The following is a 23,390-nucleotide window of genomic DNA, read 5'->3' on the forward strand; positions in this document are numbered from 1 at the left end:
CCATCTCTCCAGCCCTTCACCAGACATTTTTAAATGGCATAATGGCATATATCCATGAAGGAAATTGCCCACCATTTCTACACTTAAAAAAGCAAGTTATGGGGTTGGGGATTTAGCTCAGTGGGAGAGCGCTTGCCTAGGAAGCGCAAGGCCCTGGGTTCGATCCCCAGCTCCGAAAAAAAAAAACCAAAAAAAAAAAAAAAAAAAAGCAAGTTATAGCCAGGCATGGTGCTGAACACTTTTGATCCCAGCACTCAGGAGACAGAGGCCGGCAGATTTCTATAAATTCAAGGTCAGCCTAGTCTACATAGTGAGTTCTAGGAGAGCCAGGGCTATGTAGAGAGACCCTTGTAAGGGTCTGAAAATGGCTGAAGGAAGACCCCAGGCTCAGACCGTATGCAAAGACAAAGCATTTATTCTGCAGAAACTACCAGCATATGGGGATCAACCATTCTACAAAATAGCAACCCCAGACAAAGGTTCACAAGCCTTCTTATAGGGAAGCAGGGAAACTCTCTAGAAGGATTAGCTAATCTAAAATTTCATTGGTGGATGCTAGGGACTCACAGGTGACCAGTGGTCTACATTCCTGTGTCGTGAACGTTTAACCATGGGATGAGACAGGGCTGCCCAGCACAGACGGCCCCTTCTGAGTTAAGATATTTTCCCATTTTTGTGGTTATTCCCAGGCTGTTCATTGGGAGGGGTTTGTGACCTTGTTTCTGGATTTTATGGTCTGTCCCTGGAACCTTCCTTTTGAAATTAGGCCTGGTCCTTAAATGGAGGCAGATGGAGTTTATGTCATCCTTTCACGCTACCTGGGAAAAAATTAAATGAATAAATAAAAGCACAGATTATAAAGCCACTTGTAATGTGGGTATACCCATGGTCCCAGCACGCAAGAGGTGAAAGCAAGAGGCCTGGGGGCCCAAGGTCATCGTCATCTTTGGTTACGTAGTCTGTTTGAGACCAGCCTGGGTCAAGGGAGACCTAGTGAAATAGGTGGACAACCTGTGTTTGGTGGTACACACCTTTAATCCCAGCACTCTGGGAGGCAGAGGAGACAGATTTCTGTAAGTTTAAATCTAGCCTGGTCTACACAGAGTTCCAGGCCAGCCAGGGCTACCTAGTGAGATCCTATCTCAAAAACAGAAACAAACAACATAAAGTTAGTGCAGTGTGCACAGCTGCAGTCTCAGCATTCTGGAGACAGAGGCAGAATGGTTTCTGGGGTTTTGTTTTTGTTTTTGTTTTTTTCTTTTAAGATTGATTGATTGATTGATTGATTGATTGATAAGTACACTGTAGCTGTCTTCAGATACACCAGAAGAGGGCATCGGATCCCATTACAGATGGTTGTGAACCACCATTTAGTTGCTGAGAATTGAACTTAGGACCTCTGGAAGAGCAGTCAGTGCTCTTAACCAATGAGCCATCTCTCCAGCCTGGTTTCTGGGGTTTAAAGCATATACCACCACACCTGACTGAACCGCCCTTTTTACATAAAGGAAGAATATATGATATTTGTGCTTGCCTTTCTGTGACTGGCTTATTGCTCCTAATACTCGTACAAATTCATCAATTCCTCTTTACTGGAAGCACTGTTCCCCATCCCCTATATGTTTATACCCAGCTAGCTGTTCAAGATTCAGGACATTTCTAGATGGCTGGGACAAGGGCTCAGTAGTAAAGGCACCTGTTCCCAGTTCTGACCACCTGGACTTAATTCCTGGAACACACATGGTTGAAGGGAAAACTGTACACTGCATGCAGGTCCATACATGTATACACACACGCACACACACACCCACATACACACATACACACATACACACATACACTAAATGATGTAATAAAAAGTTTGGTTGGTTGGTTGGTTTTTTTTTTGTTTTTGGGTTTGTTTTTTTTTTTTCGGAGCTGGGGACCGAACCCAGGGCCTTGCACTTGCTAGGCAAGCACTCTACCACTGAGCTAAATCCCCAACCCTGGTTGGTTGGTTTTTTGAGGCAGGGTCTCTCCATGAAGTCCTGGCTATCCCAGACCTCACTATGTAGACCAGGCTGTACTCAAACACTATATTTCTGCCTCCTGAGCACTGGGATTACAGGAGTGTGCCACCATGCCTGGCCCTAAATAAGAAAAATTTTTTTGCTAGAGTATTTCTAGAACTTGAGAAACTGTTCTTCATAATTCTATCAGCTGAGTAGTGTTAGTGTATCTTTAACTCCATCATCCAGGAGACAGGAGGATTTAGAGTTCGAATCCACCCTGGGCTACATAGAGATCCTATCAAAAATGTCCTTGTTTCCCTTCCCAGTTTGTTGCCCTTTGTCCCCAAAAGTAACCCTGAGTCTTCTGTCATCTTCAGAGGGTGGTGTGTGACTTCTGGGGTTCCTTATACTCTTACATCAGTTCGCAAGGTCAAAACTGTGTTCACAAGACGCTATTTACCTCTTTACTGTGGTGTCTTCACCAGCAGTACAAAGCATCAGTGAATGTCTGGGTGTGTAGCTCAGTGCTGCTGTACATGTCTTGCATATTTGGGGTCACTTCCTAGTATCTCCCTCCCGACTCAAAAAGCACCATCAGTTAAAGTTTCTACTGCCGTAGCACAAGTCGAAATCATGCACAAAATGTATTAGTTGTCACTGTATTCTTCACTATTACGTGAGCACGGGATTTTTTTTTTTTTTAAAGATTTTTTTGTTTATTTTATGTACAGCATTCTGCCTGCATATGTGACTGCAGGCCAGAAGAGGGCACCAGATCTCATTACAGATGGTTGTGAGCCACCATGTGGTTGCTGGGATTTGAACTCATGACCTCTGGAAGAGCAGTCAGTGCTCTTAACCACTGAGCCATCTCTCCAGCCCACAGGATTTATTTTTAAAGATTTATTTATTATATATAAGTAAACTGTAGCTGTCTACAGACACACCAGAAGAGGGCATCAGATCTCATTACAGATGATTGCGAGCCACCATGTGATTGCTGGGAATCGAACTCAAGACCTCTGAAAGAGCAGTCAAAGATTTATTTATTTTATGTACATCAATGGTCTATCTGCATGTACTTACTTTTCCATGCCAGAAGAGGGCATCAGACCCCATTATAAATGGTTGTAAGCCACCATATGTCTGCTGGGAATTGAACTCAGGACCACTGGAAAAGCAGCCAGTGCGCTTAACTGCTGAACCATCTCTCCAGTCCTGTAAGCACAGTTCTTTTTTTTTTTAAAGATTTATTCATTTATTATATATAAGTACACTGTAGCTGTCTTCAGATACACCAGAAGAGGGCATCGGATCCCATTACAGATGGTTGTGAGCCACCATGTGGTTGCTGGGAATTGAACTCAGAACCTCTGGAAGAGCAGTCGGGGCTCTTAACCGCTGAGCCATCTCTCCAGCCCGTATCACAGTTTTTAAAGTCTGTATCACCTTTGGATTTTCTTATTCATGTTGGATTTGGTAGCTCTTGCATGCTAAGGCAGGTGGATTACTAAGAATTTGAGGGCCAGCCTAGGCTACTTAGTGAGTTTCAGGCTAGCCTAGGCTCTAAAGCAAAATCCTATCTCCTTTTTTTTTCCTTCAGTTTTTGTTGTTGTTGTTGAGAGGTAGTTTCTTTGTGTTGCCCTGGCTGTCCTGGAGCTCTCTTTGTAGACCAAACTGGCTTCCGACTCACAGAGATCCATGAGTGCATCCATGAGTGGATTAAAGGTGTGAACGACCATGCCTGACTAAAACCCTATCTCAAAATAAATAAAACAACAATAAAAACCGTCCCCCAAACCTGAAAATTGAAGCTGGAGAGGTGGCTCTGAGGGTAAAGGCGCTTGCTGGGCAACTGTAAGAATGGGAGTCTGAGTCCCCACAACCCTGGAAAAGCCAGCTGTACAGATGTAGCTCGCACTGTGATTCCAGCGCTCCCTTGGGGGGAGGGGAGGGGAGGCAGGGATGAGCGCTCCAGGACCAGCTCGCCTGCCGTAGCAATGGGAACGACAGACACTGTCAGACACAGGAGAGCAGACCTGAGGTTGCCATCTGACAACCCTATGCTAAGGCATGTAGCCTTTATGGACAGACATGCACACGCACACATGTGTGCTTGCAAGTACAACCCCTAAAAATTACCGAGTGTGTTGTAATCACAGAACGTGGATGGTGGAGGCAGGAGAATCAGGAGTTAAGTGTATCCACTATTACATAGGAGTTTAAGGCCAGCCTAGACTACGTGAGAACCAGTCTTTTTTTTTTTTTTTTTTTTTTTTTTTGGTTCTTTTTTTTTTTGAGCTGGGGACCAACCCAGGGCCTTATGCGCTTCCTGAGGGCAAGCGCTCTACCGCTGAGCTAAATCCCAACCCCAAGAACCAGTCTTTTAAAACAAGGGGGGTACCCTGAGGATTCCAAAGACAATGTGATAGGAATCCAACTCTGGTGTAGTTGGCCTTCTGGGCCTTGTGGCTGTTCACAGGTTAAACTGGCATTTGCCGCTTTGACACCCTGAACTTGCTGTGACTCTCACCTTTTCTTCAACCTGTTCGCTGTACATTCAGCATGGCATTTCTGTTGTGTCTCTTCAACTCTCCACTGCACAGCAGCTTTCTTCTGTGGCGTGCTCTGTCAAATTTCCCAGGCTCCCCTCTGTGTCTTCCAAATGAGCTGTCCGCTGTAAACACTCCGGTTCTGCTCTCTGGAAGGCCGCCTGACCTGGAAAGATTGCAGGTTTTAAGATTTTTATGACATTGGATTTACAGAATCGGAACGCCTTGTGGTCATCGTGGATGAGTATCATGCAGTGCCTGGGGTAGACGATCTCTGAGTAGAAAGGAGGCCTCCCAGCCTGCATCGTGACCCTGTGAGGTCCTTATAGTTTCTTACATTATAATGCTAATAGACCTTATTTGCATGCCAGCAGTTGATGAAAAATCATTTATCCTAAAATGGATCCTGAAATAAACTGGTTTTAAAATTAGACAGCAAAGATCACAAAGGGGGAACTTTGAAGGTGTTTTAGGGATGCCCATGATCCAGGTGGACATAAAAGAAGCTCAGATGAAAGAATTGTGGGCTGAAGTGACAGCTGAATTTTACAGCAGCTCATTTAAAGAGGGCTAGCTTTGTCTGTCTGTCTGTCTGTCTGTCTGTCTGTTTTTAAAGACTGTATTCGGACTGGAGAAATGGCTCAACGGTTAAGAGCACTTCCCGAAGTCCTGAGTTCAATTCCCAGCAACCACATGGTGGCTCACATCTATAATGAGATCTGATGCTCTCTTCTGGTGTGTCTTAAGACAGCTACAGTGTACTCATAACAAAGAATGAATAAATTTGGAGCTGGAGAGATGGCTGAGTGGTTAAGAGCACCAACTGCTCTTCCAGAGGTCCCGAGTTCAAATCCCAGCAACCACATGTGGCTCACAACCATCTGTAATAGGATCTGATACCCTCTTCTGGTGTGTCTGAAGACAGCTACAGTGTACTTATATACATTACATAAATAAATAAACCCTTTTAAAAATGAATAAATTTTAAAAAACAATAAAGCCTGTATGCCGTAGCCCAGACTGTCCTCCAACTCCTGGGCTTTCTCTTTGCCTTCCAAATTCTAGGCCTATAGACATGGGTTACCATGCCTAGTTTATAGTACCATAGAGTACAGGCACTTAAATCTAGGACTTTATACAAGTTAGGCAATCTGTTAGCTGAACTTTATCCCCAGTCCCACAAAAAAAAAAAAAAAAAAAAAAAAAGGGTTCAGTAGGGACATCAGTGACCTCCATGGACAGTGAAGGAACCATTATCTGAAATCCTTTAAATACATATTTGTTGATTTTTAAAAAAAGACTGGAAAACAGGATTCCGCCCACCTCACCCATCTCACTCACACACACACACACACACTCACACACACACACACTTAAAAAAAAAGTTCATTCTCATTTCTAGAGAAATAGAATACTCAACAGGACCAGTAAATGAACTTTCTGTTTCCACAGGTGCTGGAGAAAACCTGGAGAACACAATGGCTGCCTTCCAGCAGAGAGTACAGCACAACGCCCTCTCTGTTTCCAGCCTATCACTGAATTGATGAGGATTCACAGAGGGCTGCAGTGTATTTGTGCCGCTCACTTGTGATAGCTGTTTCTATGAAATGCCTTTTTTATAGTTTGAAATATTACAAAGAGCGTTTGCCTTCTGCATAATTGTAAAAGTGGTCCAAAGAGACTCGGTTTACAGAGCTAGAAGCAGACATCTGGGACAAGGGACAGACAGCGAGCATACTGCTAATGGGTCCAGTGCAGAAAGAGCAAGTGAGACATACCCTGTGTTACCCTGGCTGCTGCTGAGGAACAGGACCGAGTGTCTCTGTGCCCAGGAGTTTCTGTTGAGCAGGTCCTGCAACCAGGATTCTTCTCGGGATCCTTTTGTGTGCTGATGTTAGTTTTTAATAAGATGAGTTACTGTTTTTGTTTATATTGGATTCATATTTCACACAGAGGCCTTTTCAAGGCTCTGTGGTGGTAGTAAAAGCTGCAGAAGACACTGATTGGAGCCCTTGTTCTTTGTCTCAGAGCCGGTGTTTACCATCAGCCTGTTTTCCTCTTTCTGAATACCAAAACGGGTTATGAAGCAAGGCCAATGAAAAGAAGACATTACCTAGTTATGCTTAATGAGAAAAAAACTTCTAATGTAATTTTAAGCCATTTTAAGGTGGGGTACCCCCCTCCTCTGTTCACTAGGGTGGTCTCACATTCCTAGGCAATTTGGAAACATTTTCTTTGTAGCTAGAGCTAACCAGGAGGGTTTGCTTGTCTGTTGTGGTGGAGATTGAAGCCAGAGCTTTCTGCATGCTAAGTGTGCACTCCATGGCTGAGGTACTCCCACATCCCAACAGAATTTGGTCTAAATTTCTGCTTTTCACCATTTAGTGACATCTTAAAGATTATTTTTCTTCTCAGAGGTTGCTCATACCTTTCTTCCTGGCACTGGGGAAGCAGGGGCAGGCAGCTGTGTGACTCCCAGACAGCCAGAGTTCTGTGGCAACAATGATAGAGTAACTTCAAGAGGAACTTGATCCTCAGTTTGTGGCTCTGCTGCCACAATTTGGGGAGCCAGGAACTTGAGTGATAGCATCTCAGCCAGGGGGTATAGCCAAATATATTGGAATTCCCCTGTATCCAAACTTCTCTCTGCCTGAGCTTCATTCCCCAGTCAGTAGTCCGCTTCAGCGTAAAGTGATGCCTGCCTCTGTATGTAACTCCTGGGAGGGTGATCTCTGGTCTTGCCCTGAGGATTAGAAATGGCGTTTCAGCCAGCAGTGGTGACGCATGCCTTTAGTTCCAGCACTGGGGAGAAACAGAGGCAGGTGCATCTCTGTGAGTTAGAGCCAGCCTGGTCTACAGAGTGAGTTCCAGGACAGACAAGGATACACAGAGAAACCCTCTCTCAACAAACAAAACAAACAAGCAAATGATGGCTCAACAAATTTTGAAATAAAACCTGCCCCCAAATCACATTCCGTGAAACATCCTTCCGTGTGGCTTTCCTGCAGGGTTTTTTTTTTTCTTCCTCTCATTCTCTGACATCTTGCTTAGGCTCTGACACTCCTAAGTCTCACTAGTTGGTTGCTAAAATAGAATTGGAGCAGCATAGCCCAAAAACAAGCAGGATGTTAGCAGAAGACTGGTAAAGGAGACAGCCGTCCTTCGTGGTGAGCATAGAACCTAAAACTAAAGAACTGCACTGCTCGAATGCAGAGGGAAGGAAGTCCTTGTTGAGGCAGGTTCTCACAGACGAGGCTGCCCCAGAGGGATTCCAGACTGACCCTCCACCCCCCAGTGCTAAGATTATAGTCATGTCCCACCACACCCTGCAAAACCTGATTCTTAGAACTAATAAAACTAGGTTATTAAACTGGGCCACATAGGTAAATACCCAGAGGACAATGGGATACTTATATGTGTGGGTAGGAGAAAGAAGAAAGTTATATTAGCAATACCTGGAAATGCAGTACTTGGTATATAGTCAAAATAATTAAGTCAGTTCCCTGACTCATAACTTGTGTGTGTGCATGCACACATCTGTGCAGGAGTCAGTTCTCTTCCTTTCAAATGTCTCTCTAATTCACTGAGCCATCTTGCCAGTCTCTGCTTCTAGCTATCTATCCATTTGTCCATCCATCCATCTACAATCTATCCATCCATTTAAGTGGAATGTACTCAAGTTTGATGGTCATTAAAGGGAGAGGGCATGTATAATGAGCCCAGTGTAAGTAGTGTTTGGAGGCTGATTGCTGTGTTATTTGAGAGAGAGAGAGAGAGAAGGAGAGAGACAGAGACAGAGACAGACAGAGAGACAGACAGACTGAGACTGACTGCCTGAGACTGACTCACTCTCCTAGAACTCACTCTCTATAGACCTGGCTAGCTCAAACTCAGAGATCCACCTGCCTCTGCCTCCCAAGTGCTAGGATTAAAGGCCTGTACCACCACACCCAGCTGTTTGCTTTTTGAAAACTGCATCTCATTCATTAGCCCAGGTTAGCCTTGAATTCCATCTTCCACATCTCTACCTCCCAAATTCTGAGATTTACGGGGCATCTACCACTGAACCACCTTCTCATGGTAGATTGTTTTTTTTTTACAAACAAAATATGTCATGTGCATGTGTTTAAGACATTGCTATTAATTTAAACACAGCTGACTTCATAAATTTTGTTTTTAGACTAATATTTCAATACTAATTACCATATTTGTGCAATGGGAGTAATACAGTTTCAGTGTTGTGTTAAATAAGTGGAATTCAAATCAGTTTCTTAACAGGACCTTTTGGAAGTTTGTTGTTTGTTTGTTTTGTTTTTAGTTAGAAGTTTGAAAGATGGCTGAAGAGTTAACAGTGAGTACTGCTTTTGCAGAAGACCCTCACAGCTGCCTGCCTCCAGCTCCAGGGGCTCCAACATCCTCTTCTGGACTCTCAACTGTACTCATATGTGCTGAGACCCAAACCTAGGTCATCCACACAAACAGTATATCCCTGCTGAGCCCTCTCCTCAGCCCTTGAAAGTTTACTGCATTGTTTCAGTGGAGTCTTGTTTTGTTTCCAAGTCTTCTCTCTCTCTCTCTCTCTCTCTCTCTCTCTGTCTCTCTGTCTCTGTCTCTGTGTGAGAGAGGAGTGGGGATGTCTCATATAACCAAGACTGACCTCAACTTCCCATGTAGTTGAAACTGGCCTTGAACTCCTAATCCTCCTGTTTTTAGGTCTTAGGTGTTGAGATTACAGATGCCATCACTATGCCTAGCACCTCCCTCCCTGCCTCCCCCTCTTCTCTCCTTCTCCTCCCCTCCCCCATCTCTCTCCCTCCCTCCCTCCCTCCCTCCCTCCCTCCCTCCCTTTTGAAGCAGGGCTTCTCTTACGTAGTTCTTGCTGTCCTGGAGCTCTCACTATATAGATCAGGCTGGCCTTGAACTCAGGGATCCTTCTGCCTCTGCTTCCTGAGTGAATTGCTGGGATTACAGGTGTGTGCTACCATGTCTGGCTGATGCATCTGATTTTAATGATGCATGAATTTAATGTACACTCAATTACGCATAGACATGAGTTGATAAATATGGGACTCTCCCTAAAAATTTACTTGAGGACATGGCTTATTATGCATGCACTCAACAAAATCAGGCTGAATCTCTCCTGAACCATGTTGTGTCAGGGACTCATCTGAGTAGAATGTACTCGAGGGGAGAGGGCATGTTCATGGAACCCTGTGCGAGTAGTGGTTGGAGGATATAGGTGTGTTGTTAGAGACAGAGAGAGGGACAGAGGCAGAGCGGAAGTATTTTTAGGGGAAGGAGCTGGGCTTCCAAGTGAGAGAAGACGGGTGTGCTCACAGCACCCAAGCCAAGTACAGTCTGTTTACTAAACTGCTCCCTACACGAGCCTGCCTCAACAGCGCTCACAGTAAACCTAGGCAGCTCTCTGTGTCTCCTAGAACTCACTGTATATCCTAGGTTGGACTCAACATGAGAGGCATTCTCCTGCCTCAGCTTTTCAAGTGAGCTCTAGCCTTTCTTTCCGTCGTGAGTTTTGCAGTTGAATGTCTGCTTATATGCTTACTAGGCATTTGTGATTCCCTGTTACTGAGAAGCCCTACTGTGCACAGCCCCACCAGAGACACAAGAGACTCTTCAGTTTAATGTGGCTCTGAAGCCTTCTGATGTTACACTTAGTTTAGTGGTTGAATTTCATCTCTAGGGTTTTTCCTTATTTTTACCGTTACATTTCTGTCCCTGACAAACTTCTTTCGTTTTTTGTATTCCTTTCCAAAGTCAGTCTGTCATTGTTCCCTTCCTCTTTTGGTTTTCTGCTTTTGTTTTGTTTTGTTTTGAGACAGGATATCTTGTATCCTAAACTGGCCTTGAACTTCACCCTACATAGTTGAGGATGGCCTTGAACTCCTTATCCTGCTGGAACTGCATGCTGTGATTCCAGCTCACCTGGCTATACTTTCTTTGCGCCACTTCCTAGATCTCCCTTTCTCTGGAATCCATTGTTTTGTTTTCATTTCTCATTGTGTAATCTTCCTGCCTCCTCCCAAGTGCTGGGATTCCAGCCAGGAATCCACCACAGACCTTCCTATAAGTATGCTTGATCAAGATGATAAAGCACCCATTCTGTCTTAAATCTTGATACTTTTATATGTGTGGAAATACAGGCCACAAGAAGAAAGCTTGCCCTAAGTTGTACTAAGCTATCAGGAACTGTTACCCACATCTCTTAATTTCTGGTCAAGTTATTTTTCCCACTGTATTGAAATGTCAGGATTAACCGTAGCTGTCAATGGAAGAGACGACGAGATTCACTTATTATAAGTCACATCATTTTAATAACATATAAGATTACAACATCACATTGATGAATGATGATAATGTGGTTGGACTGTTCAGTATCATAGATTACTTTGGATTTATTTTGGTTTTTCTTTTTTTTTTTCTTTTTTTTGGAGCTGGGGACCGAACCCAGGGCCTTGCGTTTCCTAGGCAAGCGCTCTACCACTGAGCTAAATCCCCAACCCTACTTTGGATTTAAAAATCAGAATTTTCATATCTAGTTCATGTAAAGTAAACATTTACTGGGTTTCAAAGTGCCATTTTCTTTTCTGTCTTCAGCGCAGTTACCATTGGGACGGACATGTTAGAACTGGACTGCCATATCACAAAAGATGGGCAGGTTGTAGTGTCACATGATGCAAATCTGAAGAGGTCAACTGGGGTCAATGTAAACGTCTCTGATCTCAAATACTGTGTAAGTAAAAGCATAAATCAGTATCATTCTGTTTAAGGGTAATATTTTTAAGGCAGAAGAGAGCCAGATGTCACTTCAAAATAACTTTTGAAAATGATGATTAAGCTGGTGTAATGGCTCACAGCTCTAACTCTGGTACTTGGGTAGCAGGAGGCATGTCAAAGACTCGAAGCCACTCTGGGCTCCTGTCTCAAACAAACAAGTAAACAAACGACTGGAGAAATGGCTTCGTGGTTGGGAGCACTGACTTCTTCCACAGGACCCCAATTCCATTCCCAGTACCCACATGGGAGCTCACCACTGTGTGTAACTCCAGTTCCAGGGGATCTGATACACTTTTCTGCCCTCTGTAGGTATTGGGCAAGTAGGTCGTGCACAGACATACATGCCAGCAAAAGACTTCCAAAATAGGAAGGAAAAAGGTGGACAAAACCCAAACAACCAAGTTCCTAAAGAATGACAGTGTCTCAAATAAATGTAAAAGGAAGAGATGCTGATGTGCCTTGTATCCAGTGAGGGGTTTGTACAGTTCAAACCATCTTTGGGGCCCTTCATCTTGTTTTCTTAGATAGTCTCATGTAGCCCAGGCTGGCCATGAACTCCCTGTGTAACTTAGGATAACCTTGGACTTCTGGTAATTTTGCTTTCACTTTCCCAAATGCTGGCATTATAGGCACAGACAACGGTGCCCAATTTACTCAGGGGCTAAGATAGATCCCAGGACCTCACGGATACTAGGCAAGTGCTACATCCCTAGCCCCCAAATTACTGATATAAATGTTTTGATAAAATTAACCATCATCAAATATGAAACGACATTACAATTCAATTGTCTGTTTGAGTCATGCTTAATATAGGAATTAGTTTAGCCTTGCAGTGTAGGAAATCATCATTTAGAACCTGATGAAGGACTATCGAGATGGCTTAGCACTTAAAAGTGATTGTGAGGAAAGCTGACACCCTGGGTTTGATCTCAGAGCCCAATTTGAGAAGCCAGTTGAGGGACTGGAGAGGTGGCTCAGCAGTTAAGAGCACTGACTGCTCTTCCAGAGGTCCTGAGTTCAGTTCCTATCACCCACATCCTGTCACCTACATGGTAGCTCACAACTGTCCGTAACTCTAGTTCCAAGGGATCCAGCACACTCACACAGACATATATTCAGGTAAAACATCAAAGCTTATAATAAAATAAATAAATCGTATAGATGAAAGGAAAGATAAAGAATGGATGACGTACCGTGCATTTGTGATCCCAGCACTCCTACCACAAGGTAGGATGTGGAGACAGGAAAAGAAACAGCCATCCTGAAGCACTTGGGGACACCAAGCGAGACCCTACTTCACACAAGGTAGAAGGAAAAGCTGATTCCCAGAGGTTCTCTTTTGACCTCCAGGAGCCGCCCCCCCCCCACTTTTAAAAATCTATTGATATGAGAAAAATTTAAAGAAAAAAAAATGTGGGCTCAGAGGCATTTGAGGCCGAGCCTGACAATCTTGAGTTTCATCCTGGGATCTAGTGGTGGAAGGAGAGAACCGACTCCCGCATTGTGTCTTCTGAGTGCACTGTGTTACATCCGTGCTCTCACACACATGCTAAATGAATGTAATTTTTTTTTCAGTGTTTTTATTTTTTTTTTTTATTATTAACTTGAGTATTTCTTATATACATTTGAATGTTATTCCCTTTCCGGTTTCCGGGCAAACATCCCCCTCCCCCCCCTTCCTTATGGGTGTTCCCCTCCCAACCTCCCCCATTGCTGCCCTCTCCCCAACAGTCTAGTTCACTAGGGGTTCAGTCTTAGCAGGACCCAGGGCTTCCCCTTCCACTGGTGCTCTTACTAGGATATGAATGTAATTTTAAGCTATGTAACTCATAAATCATATATGTTCACAGCAGTAATCCTGATAAATGTAAGAAAGACACAGCAACTAATTTTGTCATGTGAAGAAAACTGCCTGGAACATGCTACAGTCTGTTGGTTTTCTATAGATAGAAATTATGTGTATTACGTTTCAAATACTCTAATGGGTATGATGGCAAATGCCTATAATTACAGCATTCAAAAGCTGTGCCCCTATTTAGCCTGGTGGTGCACTCAGAAGGCAGGGGCAGGCAGTCTGAGGCCAACCTGATCTACAGAGCAAGTTCCAGGACAGCCAAGCCTACACAGAGAAATGCTGTCTTCAAAAACATAATTAAAAAAAAAAAACATGATGAGGATGATGGGGGCAGGGGGCAGAGAGATGGCTCAGCGGTTAAGAGCATATACTGCTCTCGCAGAGGGTCTGAGTTCAGTTCCCAGCCCCGACATTATCCAGTTCTAGGGTATCCAACATCTCTTACCTTCAAAACCATTTCTACTCACACATATGTACACACACACACATACATACACACCTACATATAATTAAAAATAATAACATTTTATATAAGTAACTGAGGAGGCAAAATGTTAAAATATATATAAATTTAAGTAGTACAGATTTGTACTTTGTATAAATAATTATATCATGAATTTGCCTCTGGAAGTGCTAAAGGATGCTATGTTTAAATGTATGCTGTGTCTTCCTCTTTTTAAAAGAAAATCTTTGTTATGATTTGAGACACTGAAGCACTTTTTGTTTTTGAGAGCTAACCATTTTTCTATCATATCTTTTAAAGGAGCTCCCACCTTACCTTTGCAAACTGGATGTCCCATTTCAGAGAGGTAACATTTCTTTTTTATGGTTTAAACACTGACATGAAGGTATATTCCCATATGCTGAGAATCACAGTAGTTTTTGGCTAATAGTATTGCTCTGTGACCTAACCTCTGACTTACAATCTAAAGCCTTGATTGATGACTCTCTGATTCTGAGACTGATTGGCCCAAAGATATAACTGTATCACTGTGCTTAAATTCACTGGACAACTAATGAAGCCTGTATACCATAATAATTATATGAATTTAGTTTCCTGGAGATACTTTTTACTTTGTTGGGGGTGGGGTGAGGAGCAGGGTGCCTGTCTTGAGAGAATCTCAGTCTGTCTCTCAGCTGGCCTTGGATTCATTGTCTTTTAGGCTGGCCTCCAACTCAGAGCAGTCCTCCTGCCTCAGCCTTCAAAGGGTTGTAGAAACAAGCCACCATGCCTGATTGCTTTGTACTTCTCCCTTTCTTTTCTTTTTCTGGTTTTTGCTTTTTGGGTTTTTTTTTTTTTTTGGAGCTGGGGACCCAACCCAGGGCCTTGCGCTTGTTTGTTTGTTTTATTTGTTGGTTTTTTGAGGTTTTTTTGTACTCCTAAATGAAGTTTGGTAGCATTGCCACTACTTACAGTAGTTGTCCATTATAAATATAATAAAGGAGAAATAAATAAATAGAAAAGGCCTCTTGGAGAGGGCTTAGCTGATCCAGCATTTGCTTGTTTGTATCTGTGTATGTGTGTCTGTGCACCCTCTCGTGCACCTGTGCCATTTGTGCACACGCTTGTGCACCGTGGTGAGCTTGTGGACCTGAGAGGACAGTTGAAGTGGTTCAGTGCTCTCCTCACACCTTGTACGTTCTGGGGTTCAAACTCAGGTCATCAGGCTTGGTGATAATTGATTGCCTTTACCCATAGAGCCACCTCACCAGCCCACAGATACAGTCCTGCTCTGCAGCCCAGACTGACCTGGGATTCACCATGTAGTCAAGGGGCCTCAAACCTTGGCTTCGTTTCCTCTGTGCTCCACCAGGCCCAGCTTCTAAGTAGCTTATACTGTGAACATTAAGAAGCCCTGTCAGTGGGGTTGGATTTAGCTCAGTGGTAGGCGCTTGCCCTAGCAGCGCAAGGTCCTGGGTTGGTCCCCAGGTCTGAAAAAAAAAAAAAAAAAAAAAAAAAAAAAAAAGAAAGAAAAAAAGCCCTGTCAGTGGGCTGGAGAGATGGGTCAGTGGTTAAGAGCACTGACTGCTCTTCCAGAGGTCCTGAGTTCAATTCCCAGCAACCACATGGTGGCTCACAACCATCCCTCTTCTGGTGTGTCTGAAGACAGCTACAGTGTATTCATATAATGTGAAGATATTTCTGCCACATGTGCGTGCATGCGTGCGTGCATGTGTTTGTATGTATGTATCTATGTATGTGTGTAGCTTGTCATGGTTTGCATGTGGAGATCAGAGGATAACTTGTGAGAGGTGATTCTCTCCTTTGACAATGTATTGAGCTAAGGTCATCAGGCTTGGCGGCTCCTGAGCTATGCACAGGCCTCAAGCGATTTATTCCTTAATAAAATACTGTGAATACCACAAGAGATAGAGTTTGAATTACCCAGTATAGTGCTGGACACAGAGCTCAGTGGTCAATCACCTGTTGCGTTAGAGTTGAAGGCCAGGTGTGATGGTTCATACTGTAATCCCAGCACTGGAGACCGAGGCAGGAGAATCACCACAAGTACATGGCCAGATCAGAATACAAAGTGATTCACAAAAATTCACAAAAGTGGGGTTGGGGATTTAGCTCAGTGGTAAAGCCCTTGCCTATCAAGCCCAAGGCCCTGGGTTCGGTCCCAAACACAAAAAAAAAAAAACCAAAAAAAAAAAAAAATTCACAAAAGCTGGGGCTGCAGAGATGGCTCAGCAGCTGAGAGCTCTCGCTGCTCTCACAGAGAACCTGGATTCAGCTCTCAGCACCCACATGACTGCTTACAACCTCAATTCCAGAGGCTGTGATGTGCCCCCCCCAACCTCCAAAGGCTCCTGCACAAATGTAGTGCACACTCAAGCATACACAAAGTTTACACACATATGCATAAAATAAATTTTAAAATATTCTTTAGATTAAACAGCAAAGGCAGGGTGGGCTCAGAGAAGAAAAGAAAGGTAAAGAAAAGTCAGGGAAAAAAACCCCGAAAGTTCCTAGGTATGGTGATTGATAGCTTTAATCCTAGCACTTGTGAGGCTGAGGCTGGCAGATGTCTTTGAGTACCAGGCCAGCTAGGACCACAGTGAGACCTCGTCTCAAAAAATCAAAATGAAGGCCTGGAGAGAGAGCTCAGTGCCCAAGCCCGCCTGCTGCTCCTCCCAGGGGACTTAGTTTGGTTTCCAGTGCTCATGTTGTTGGCTCCCAGTTCACCTCTAGCTTCAGGGACCTTGATGCCTCTTCTGGCCTCCTTCAGCAATCACACACGTGCACACAGACACACAGACATACAGACAAACTAAAGTAGAATAAAAATAATAGAATAAAAATGTCACCATTTGTAAGTTTTGATTTGTCTTCACTTAAGTATCCTTAATATACACTGGTTTGAGGAAATGCCTTTTTCATTCTTTTACTTTATATTAAACTTTCTGAGCCTCTGTCAGTACGAGATTGGACTTAATGAAGGTCAAGATGTGAAGTTTCTAGCTGCATCTGCAACACAGTGGGCAGGGTTTCTCTGTGTAACAGCCCTGGCTATCCCGGAACTCACTCTGTAGTGTAGACTGGTCTCAGACTCACAGGGATCTACTTGACTGTCCCTCCTGAGTGCTGAGACTAAAGGCATGTGACACCGAGCGCTGAAGATAGTGATTGAATGTTTTTACTTTTATTTTCCTCGATAGAGCACTGTCAAACTCCACAGGTTTATTATTATTCTTATCATCATCATCATCATCATCATCATCTGGCCTTGAACTCACTGTATAGACCAGGTTGATCTCAAGTTCACAGAATCCCACAAGCTTCTGCCTCCAGAGTGCTGGGATTAAAGGTGTGGACCACAATACTTAGCTAGACTCCACCAATGTTAAAGAAAAAAAACCTTTGGGCCTAGGAATTTCAGTCAGCCTGTAGAGTACTTGCTTGCCCAGCACTGAACAAACATGAGGTACGGGCCTTTATAATCCCAGCATGGTGTTGGGTGGGGGAGGGCAGGAAGACTACAAATGCCAGCCTGAGATACATGAGGCCCTGTTTCAAAAAAAAAGGGAAAAAGCCTGTCTTTCTTCCTGGTTTATGTCTTCTCATAAAGTCTTAAACTTAGGAATGTAGAGAGATCTCTGAAGCCAGCTAGCCCGGTCTTCCCTTACTGAGAAGGAAACTAAAGTCACAGAGATTAACTTGATCAAGGTCATATAACAAGTAAATGACGGAGCTGGAACTTGACACTGTTTCCACCTTACCTGGCTAGTGCTTTCCGACGGCCTCTCCTCCCGCTGAGCAGTTGCCTGACTGCTGTTGAAAAATAGTGGCAGGCACTCAGGTCTCAGATAACTGTAGAGAAGTTTGTTTGGTTTTTTTTTTTAAGTTTTTGTTTGTATGTTTTGTTTGTTTTTTGGGACAAGGTCTTAACTGTGTAGACCAGGGTGGCTTCAAATTCTCCAAGAACCAGTTGCCTCTGTCTCTTGGGTGCTGGGATTAAAGGGTTGGGCCACCAAGCTCAAGAATAAAAGCAAAAAGGAAAAGGAAACTTTTATCTATGTTGCATTTAGCTCATAATTGGTTTTAGACTATGGAAAGTTTTGGCCAGGCGAGGGGAGGTAGCTCCCCAGCCTGGTCCACATAGCAGCTTCCAACCAGCCAAGGGTTTAGACCCTGCTGTGCTGTCTTGCTGGCACCCCGATCCTTGTTCTCTCTGGACAACCCAGGTCGACCTCACTGAGCTCCTGCTTCCTCAGCCCCGAGTGCTGGGACGTGTGTGAGGCACGGCTGTATGTATCATTTGTTTGTCTAGCATGAGCTTTGTCCGTCTGACCTTCCCTTGTCCCTTGTGTATCTCTTGGATATGGGCATCTATGGCCTCATGACAATTCATTTGAACGGTCGTTTTCCATACTTACATCACTGTGCAAATAGAACCTTCTGCCATGACTGGAACAGTCTGTATTTCTGTGTTGTAATAGGAGAGACAGCCAATAGCCACATGTGTTGTTAAGGTTGGGCTAGGCCTAGCACAACTGAGAAACTGAGTCAAAAAAATTAGGGGGATGAAGAGATTGCTCAGTTGTTTTAAGTGCTTGGTGCTCTTGCAGAAGACTGGCATTCAGGTCACAGCGCCTACACAGTGGCTGGCAACCACTCAGGTTTCAGATCAGATATCCTCTGACCTCCAGGAGCCCCAGACTTGCATGTAGTACACATACATACATACATACATACATACATACATACATACATACATACAGATAGATAGATATATGTGATTACAAAGCTACTTTGGAGTGTGTCCCACAGGAACAAAAGAAATAATTGGGAAAGAAAGTAAACGCCAAGAGGCCACTTAGAGAAGAAGCACAAAGGGACCCATGCAGGGTGAAGGGAATGCTGCATCAGTGCTGGGACCTGAGAGCACTATTCAGGCGCAGTGTTGACTGGCAAAGGGCAGGCTGCTGAGAGAGTTGGACACAGAGCTCCAGGGCCCCCCCCCCCCCCGCTTGTGCTACTGTTGTTCTGTCAGTCATGCTGACTGGGTCCCAGCTGCTCTGACCTGCCTCTGCTGCATCCTCCGTCAGGATCTTATGCAGCCCAGGCTGACCAATCCTACCCACTTTCCAAGGATTAAGGCCGCAGGCGTGCACCACAGCAATTGGCTGATGTGACACTTATTTAAATGTAAGCATCCCCTCGCAGCCAGCAGCTACTGCTTTGAACAGCACTAAAACAGTTTTTAAGTTGTTAGTAACATAGATCAGTTTAAATTCTCTTAAAGCAAAAAAAAAAAAAAAAAAAAAAAAAAAAAAAAAAAAAATATAGGGAATGGAGAGATACCCCAGCAGTTAGAAGTCCATACTATGCCTCCAGAGAACCAAGTTTCAGTTCCCAGCACCCGTGAGGGACAATACAGCTTCATGAGAACCAACACTACACATAGGCACATAAACAGATTTTAAAATTAAAAATAGATTTACTAGAGAGAATATCAGTGAATTTGACATTGAGTGTTGTCGAATCCAGAGATACAAATGACCTCTTGCTCCATCCCTCTGTTTACTTCTCTGTGTGTTTTGACTTCTACATTTCTTGGGATGGCATTGATATGCCTTCAGGCCAGCGGTGGCATAGGCTGCCTATGAAGTCACTCAGTCCTCCTGCCTGAGGCTAGGATTGCAAACATGTGGCATCATGCCAGGACTTTGATTCTTCTTTTTGATTCTTCCTGCCTGTGCAGTGTCTCCACGGGGAAAAGCTAGGCTCTCTACGAGCATCAAGGGGAAAGTCTCAGAGACTGGCAAGTATGGGCTAAGTGTTCAGCTTGAAGCCCTGACCTATCACACACCTACCCCAGAGGGTGCACGGGAAATGCACAGGTGACAGGCAGTGTCAGAGCAACATAGAATAAGGGAAACCTTTTGTCCCTCTCTTTCCTTTTATTTATTTTTTAATATGCAGAGCTGGACAGTGGTGGTGCACAGCTGTAATTCCAGCACTCAGGAGGCAGAGGCTGGTGGGCCTCAGAATTTAAGACCAGCTTGGTACATGCAGTAAGTTTCAGGCCAGCCAGGGCTACATAGAGAAACTGTCTCAAAAACAGACAAGGTTTCCTTTTTCCTTTCTTTCAAAGACAAGGTCTCATGTAGCCGAGGCTAGCCTTGAATTTGCTCTGTAGGCAGTTCTGGGTTCTAACCCACAGCCTAATGCTGGGCAAACACTACCGATAGGTCTGCATTCTTAGCCTAAGTTTTCCACATTAAAGAATGATAAATACCTTCATCATGGCTGATTTTAGCTGTTCATTCAGGAATTGGTTTCTTTCTATTTAATGTCTTAGATCTGTGTTGTATCTATTAGCTTCGTTCTCAAGGACTTTAAAGTTTTTCCTTGTAGCATTTATTTATTGTGAGACCAGGGGTACGTGGTCATGTCAGTGTATGGAGATCCTTTGCTTCCATTATGCGTGTCCTGGGAAATCATCATCAGGCTTGGCAGCAAGCACCCTTCAATACTCCACTCACAAAATTTCGATAGAACAAGAAATCTACTAAAATAATACCTATGATCAAATGGGGCTAAATTATCTGCAAGGGTTTCTGCAGTATCCTTTCCTGTCACATCAGGTAGCCTTTTTAAGAAAGTTTTCTTCATTTCTTGCTGTAAATCATAAATCACTTGAGAATGAATAGGATGACCCATTGGTTATGATTAACCTTTATAAGTTGTAATACACTAAGATATAACATTCCAATCACACTTAAATTTTATTCCCTCACTATCTCTAACTGAATCTCCCATTAGTATCCCTCCCAGCTTGTCTCAAATCAGCCATTACATTAACTGTCTCACTATCTGTTTTATTCTGTTGAGTCCAGAGTTCTGTAGAATGCTTATGCCGGTCTCTAATAAAATCAGCAGTTTGAATTTCTTCATGAGGTGCCAGTCCAGCCGTAGCAGCAGTGGCATTTAATACAGTAATTCCCATAACTACAATAATCAGTGCAGCCATCTAACAAGTTCTTCTTAAAACTTTCAGGGAGCTCCGGCACTAGAACCATCACTGGTGAGTCTTGTCATGGCCTCAACAGCCTGTTGGCATCCAAACTCCTGGCATTGCTCTGAGAATGTATCAACTTTCAGAAGTGATGTTTAAGGAATACTAGAGTTAACACAGGCATAGAGTACAATGTTCACAAGTGATACTGTACTTATTAGGGTGCCATTGTATGGCCCTTTCCGTAACAGATAAGGTAATGGTACACATGCTACAAAGGGTTGACTGATTTAATCTAAAAGATAAAGTATACTTAGCATCATTAATGTTTAACCTTCCTTTCCATGCTTGAAGAAGCACTTGCTGATTTCTACAAATTGGTTTGAAGTGAATTGCTAAATTATTTTTTTTTTTTTTGAGCTGGGGACCGAACCCAGGGCCTTACCACTGAGCTAAATCCCCAACCCCGAATTGCTAAATTTTAATAGAGGACTTGATATCCCAATTCTATGCCATTGAATTAACATTAAGAGTAGAACTAATTTCCGTGCGAACGATACTGCCATCTCAATTTTGAGAATTGAGCGAAGCCATGAGGAGTCATCAATGGCTTCTCCATGGGAGATAGTAACAAGCACTGGACATAGTTGCCAGTGTATGCAGTCAAATTCCTTGCTGGTAACCCACAGCTCACAAAGTAGCACTAGTCTGTCCCTGAAAACCAAATGCATGGAGCATATTTAAAAAAATGAAACTCGGGGTTGGGGATTTAGCTCAGTGGTAGAGCGCTTGCCTAGCAAGCGCAAGGCCCTGGGTTCGGTCCCCAGCTCCGGAAAAAAAAAAAAAAAGAAAAGAAAAGGAAAAAAAAAATGAAACTCTTGAGTAATAGTGACTGTAGATAACTACCCTTGGAAATTTACTTACTCCCACAGTATAATTTATAATTTCCTTATCCTCCTCTTTAGGCTTAGCAGGTCCTTGGTGGTGATAAGGATCAGGTAACCAAGAAGATTCATCAACCGTCACAAGGACACTCATATCTCCCCAGTCCACTCCTATGATAATTGATACGTGTGATTGGTCACCATAGACAGCACAGCAGGGGACAGAGCTGTCATGGTAGCCATAACCTTTGGTCTCCTGTACAAACATCACCTTAACAGCGATGTTTAAAAAGCATCTAAGAGTGCAGTTAGATCTTTAACAGTTGTTTGATGCAGTTGCATGAACAGCAAGGTTAATTCTGAATTATCAGGATTAAGTCCAGCACATGCAATTTAATATGCAGGAATAAGTCCAGCATAAACATTTTAATATGCAATGCAATCCCTTCTGTATATTGAGAATCAGTGGGGTTGGGATTTAGCTCAGTGGTAGAGCGCTTGCCTAGGAAAGCGCAAAGGCCTGGGTTGGTCCCAGCTCGAAAAAAAGAACCAAAAAAAAAAAAAAAAAAAAAGCTGAGAATCAGTAACTATACTAAGAGACTCATTAAAGACTAATAAAACCATTAGAACGGCATACAATTCTGGGTTCTGGGTGGAAATGTATGGGCCTTGAACTACTCTAGATGTTTCCTACTTTATAACCAGCCGTTCCTCCACGGATCTTGCTGAGCTTGCAAGGGCTGCATTTCTGTATTGGCATTCTCAAAGGCCGAAGACTCAGTTAACACTTGTTTAGGCTTTATCAATAAGAGATTATTTCTATGAGTCATCTCCTTAGTAGCCACATTATTTTTTTTTTTTTCCTTTTCTTTTTTTCGGAGCTGGGGACCGAACCCAGGGCCTTGCGCTTGAGCTAAATCCCCAACCCCCACATTATTTATTTTAATAAACTAATGACTTCTGTTTCAGGTGTTACAATTTTACAGAGTTTAACTGAGAGTTTTTCAGAAAGCAATTTCAAGAGCAGAGCCAAACCCCCAGTAGTGACAGATAAGAGTGTGCTCGATGGCTTTGTTCAGAATTATGAGTTAAATTCACTTAAGCACTAATTAAACAAACAAAAGAGAAATCCTCCATAGAGTGGATGACTAAATCTCAGGAGATTCACACAGCGTTAGTTTAGTGCTTTCTGCCTTACCTGTGATTGGTTTTGTATTAGAAGTTTAGCTCGCCCTAAGTTTTTTCTCCCATGAAGGGACCATTGATAATGAGTTACTGCTGCTAATAGGAAAAACTCAAAACCCTTTTCTATGTAGGGACCTTTGTACTGAGTTATTCCCATTATGAGGGGAAAACATAAAACATTTAAACAACAATCAAGCAAACACATAACAAGAGAATTCTAGGTTCTGGGGAGCTGTGTTATCTCATGCTGCAGCATTGCAGCCCTGCCCTCATTCTTTGGAATTCAGGTGTTGCTGGCTGGCGCTGGCTGGCACCGGCTGGCGCTGGTGGGCGAGCCCTTGGCTGAGAGCTGACCACTGAGCCCAGGCTGCAGTCAGTTCTTTTTTTATCTTTTGGAAGGAGGCTTTTTTTTCTCCCTTTATTTTTTAGTTTCTTGAGCCTTTCTGTTTGTTTGCAGGCCTTAAACACTTTTCCTTTTTCTACCAGGAAAAACCTTTTTCCTTGATTAAACACTTTCCTTATTTCCACCGGGAAGATTTCTTTTCCTTCCCTCTTCCCTACTGAGGAGATCGTTTTTTCCTTAATTAATTCTTTTTTTTTTTTTCCAGAGCTGAGGACCGAACCCAGGGCCTTGCGCTTGCTAGGCAAGTGCTCTACCACTG

At 43.4% G+C, this 23,390-nt stretch overlaps 1 protein-coding gene across 1 annotated transcript in view; it reads left to right on the plus strand.

Annotated features, from left to right (window-relative positions):
* Nucleotides 1-23,390, plus strand: part of Gdpd1 (glycerophosphodiester phosphodiesterase domain containing 1) — a 42,306-nt gene that overhangs the window by 5,491 nt on the left and 13,425 nt on the right. Inside the window, exons 2-4 of the mRNA XM_032912497.1 lie at nt 5,996-6,038; nt 11,159-11,294; nt 13,957-14,002. Coding sequence (XP_032768388.1) covers nt 5,996-6,038; nt 11,159-11,294; nt 13,957-14,002 — 225 coding nt within the window. The remainder of the gene's footprint in view (nt 1-5,995; nt 6,039-11,158; nt 11,295-13,956; nt 14,003-23,390) is intronic.

This window comes from Rattus rattus, chromosome 9 (genome assembly GCF_011064425.1).
Source record: "Rattus rattus isolate New Zealand chromosome 9, Rrattus_CSIRO_v1, whole genome shotgun sequence".
Lineage (NCBI taxonomy): Eukaryota > Metazoa > Chordata > Mammalia > Rodentia > Muridae > Rattus > Rattus rattus.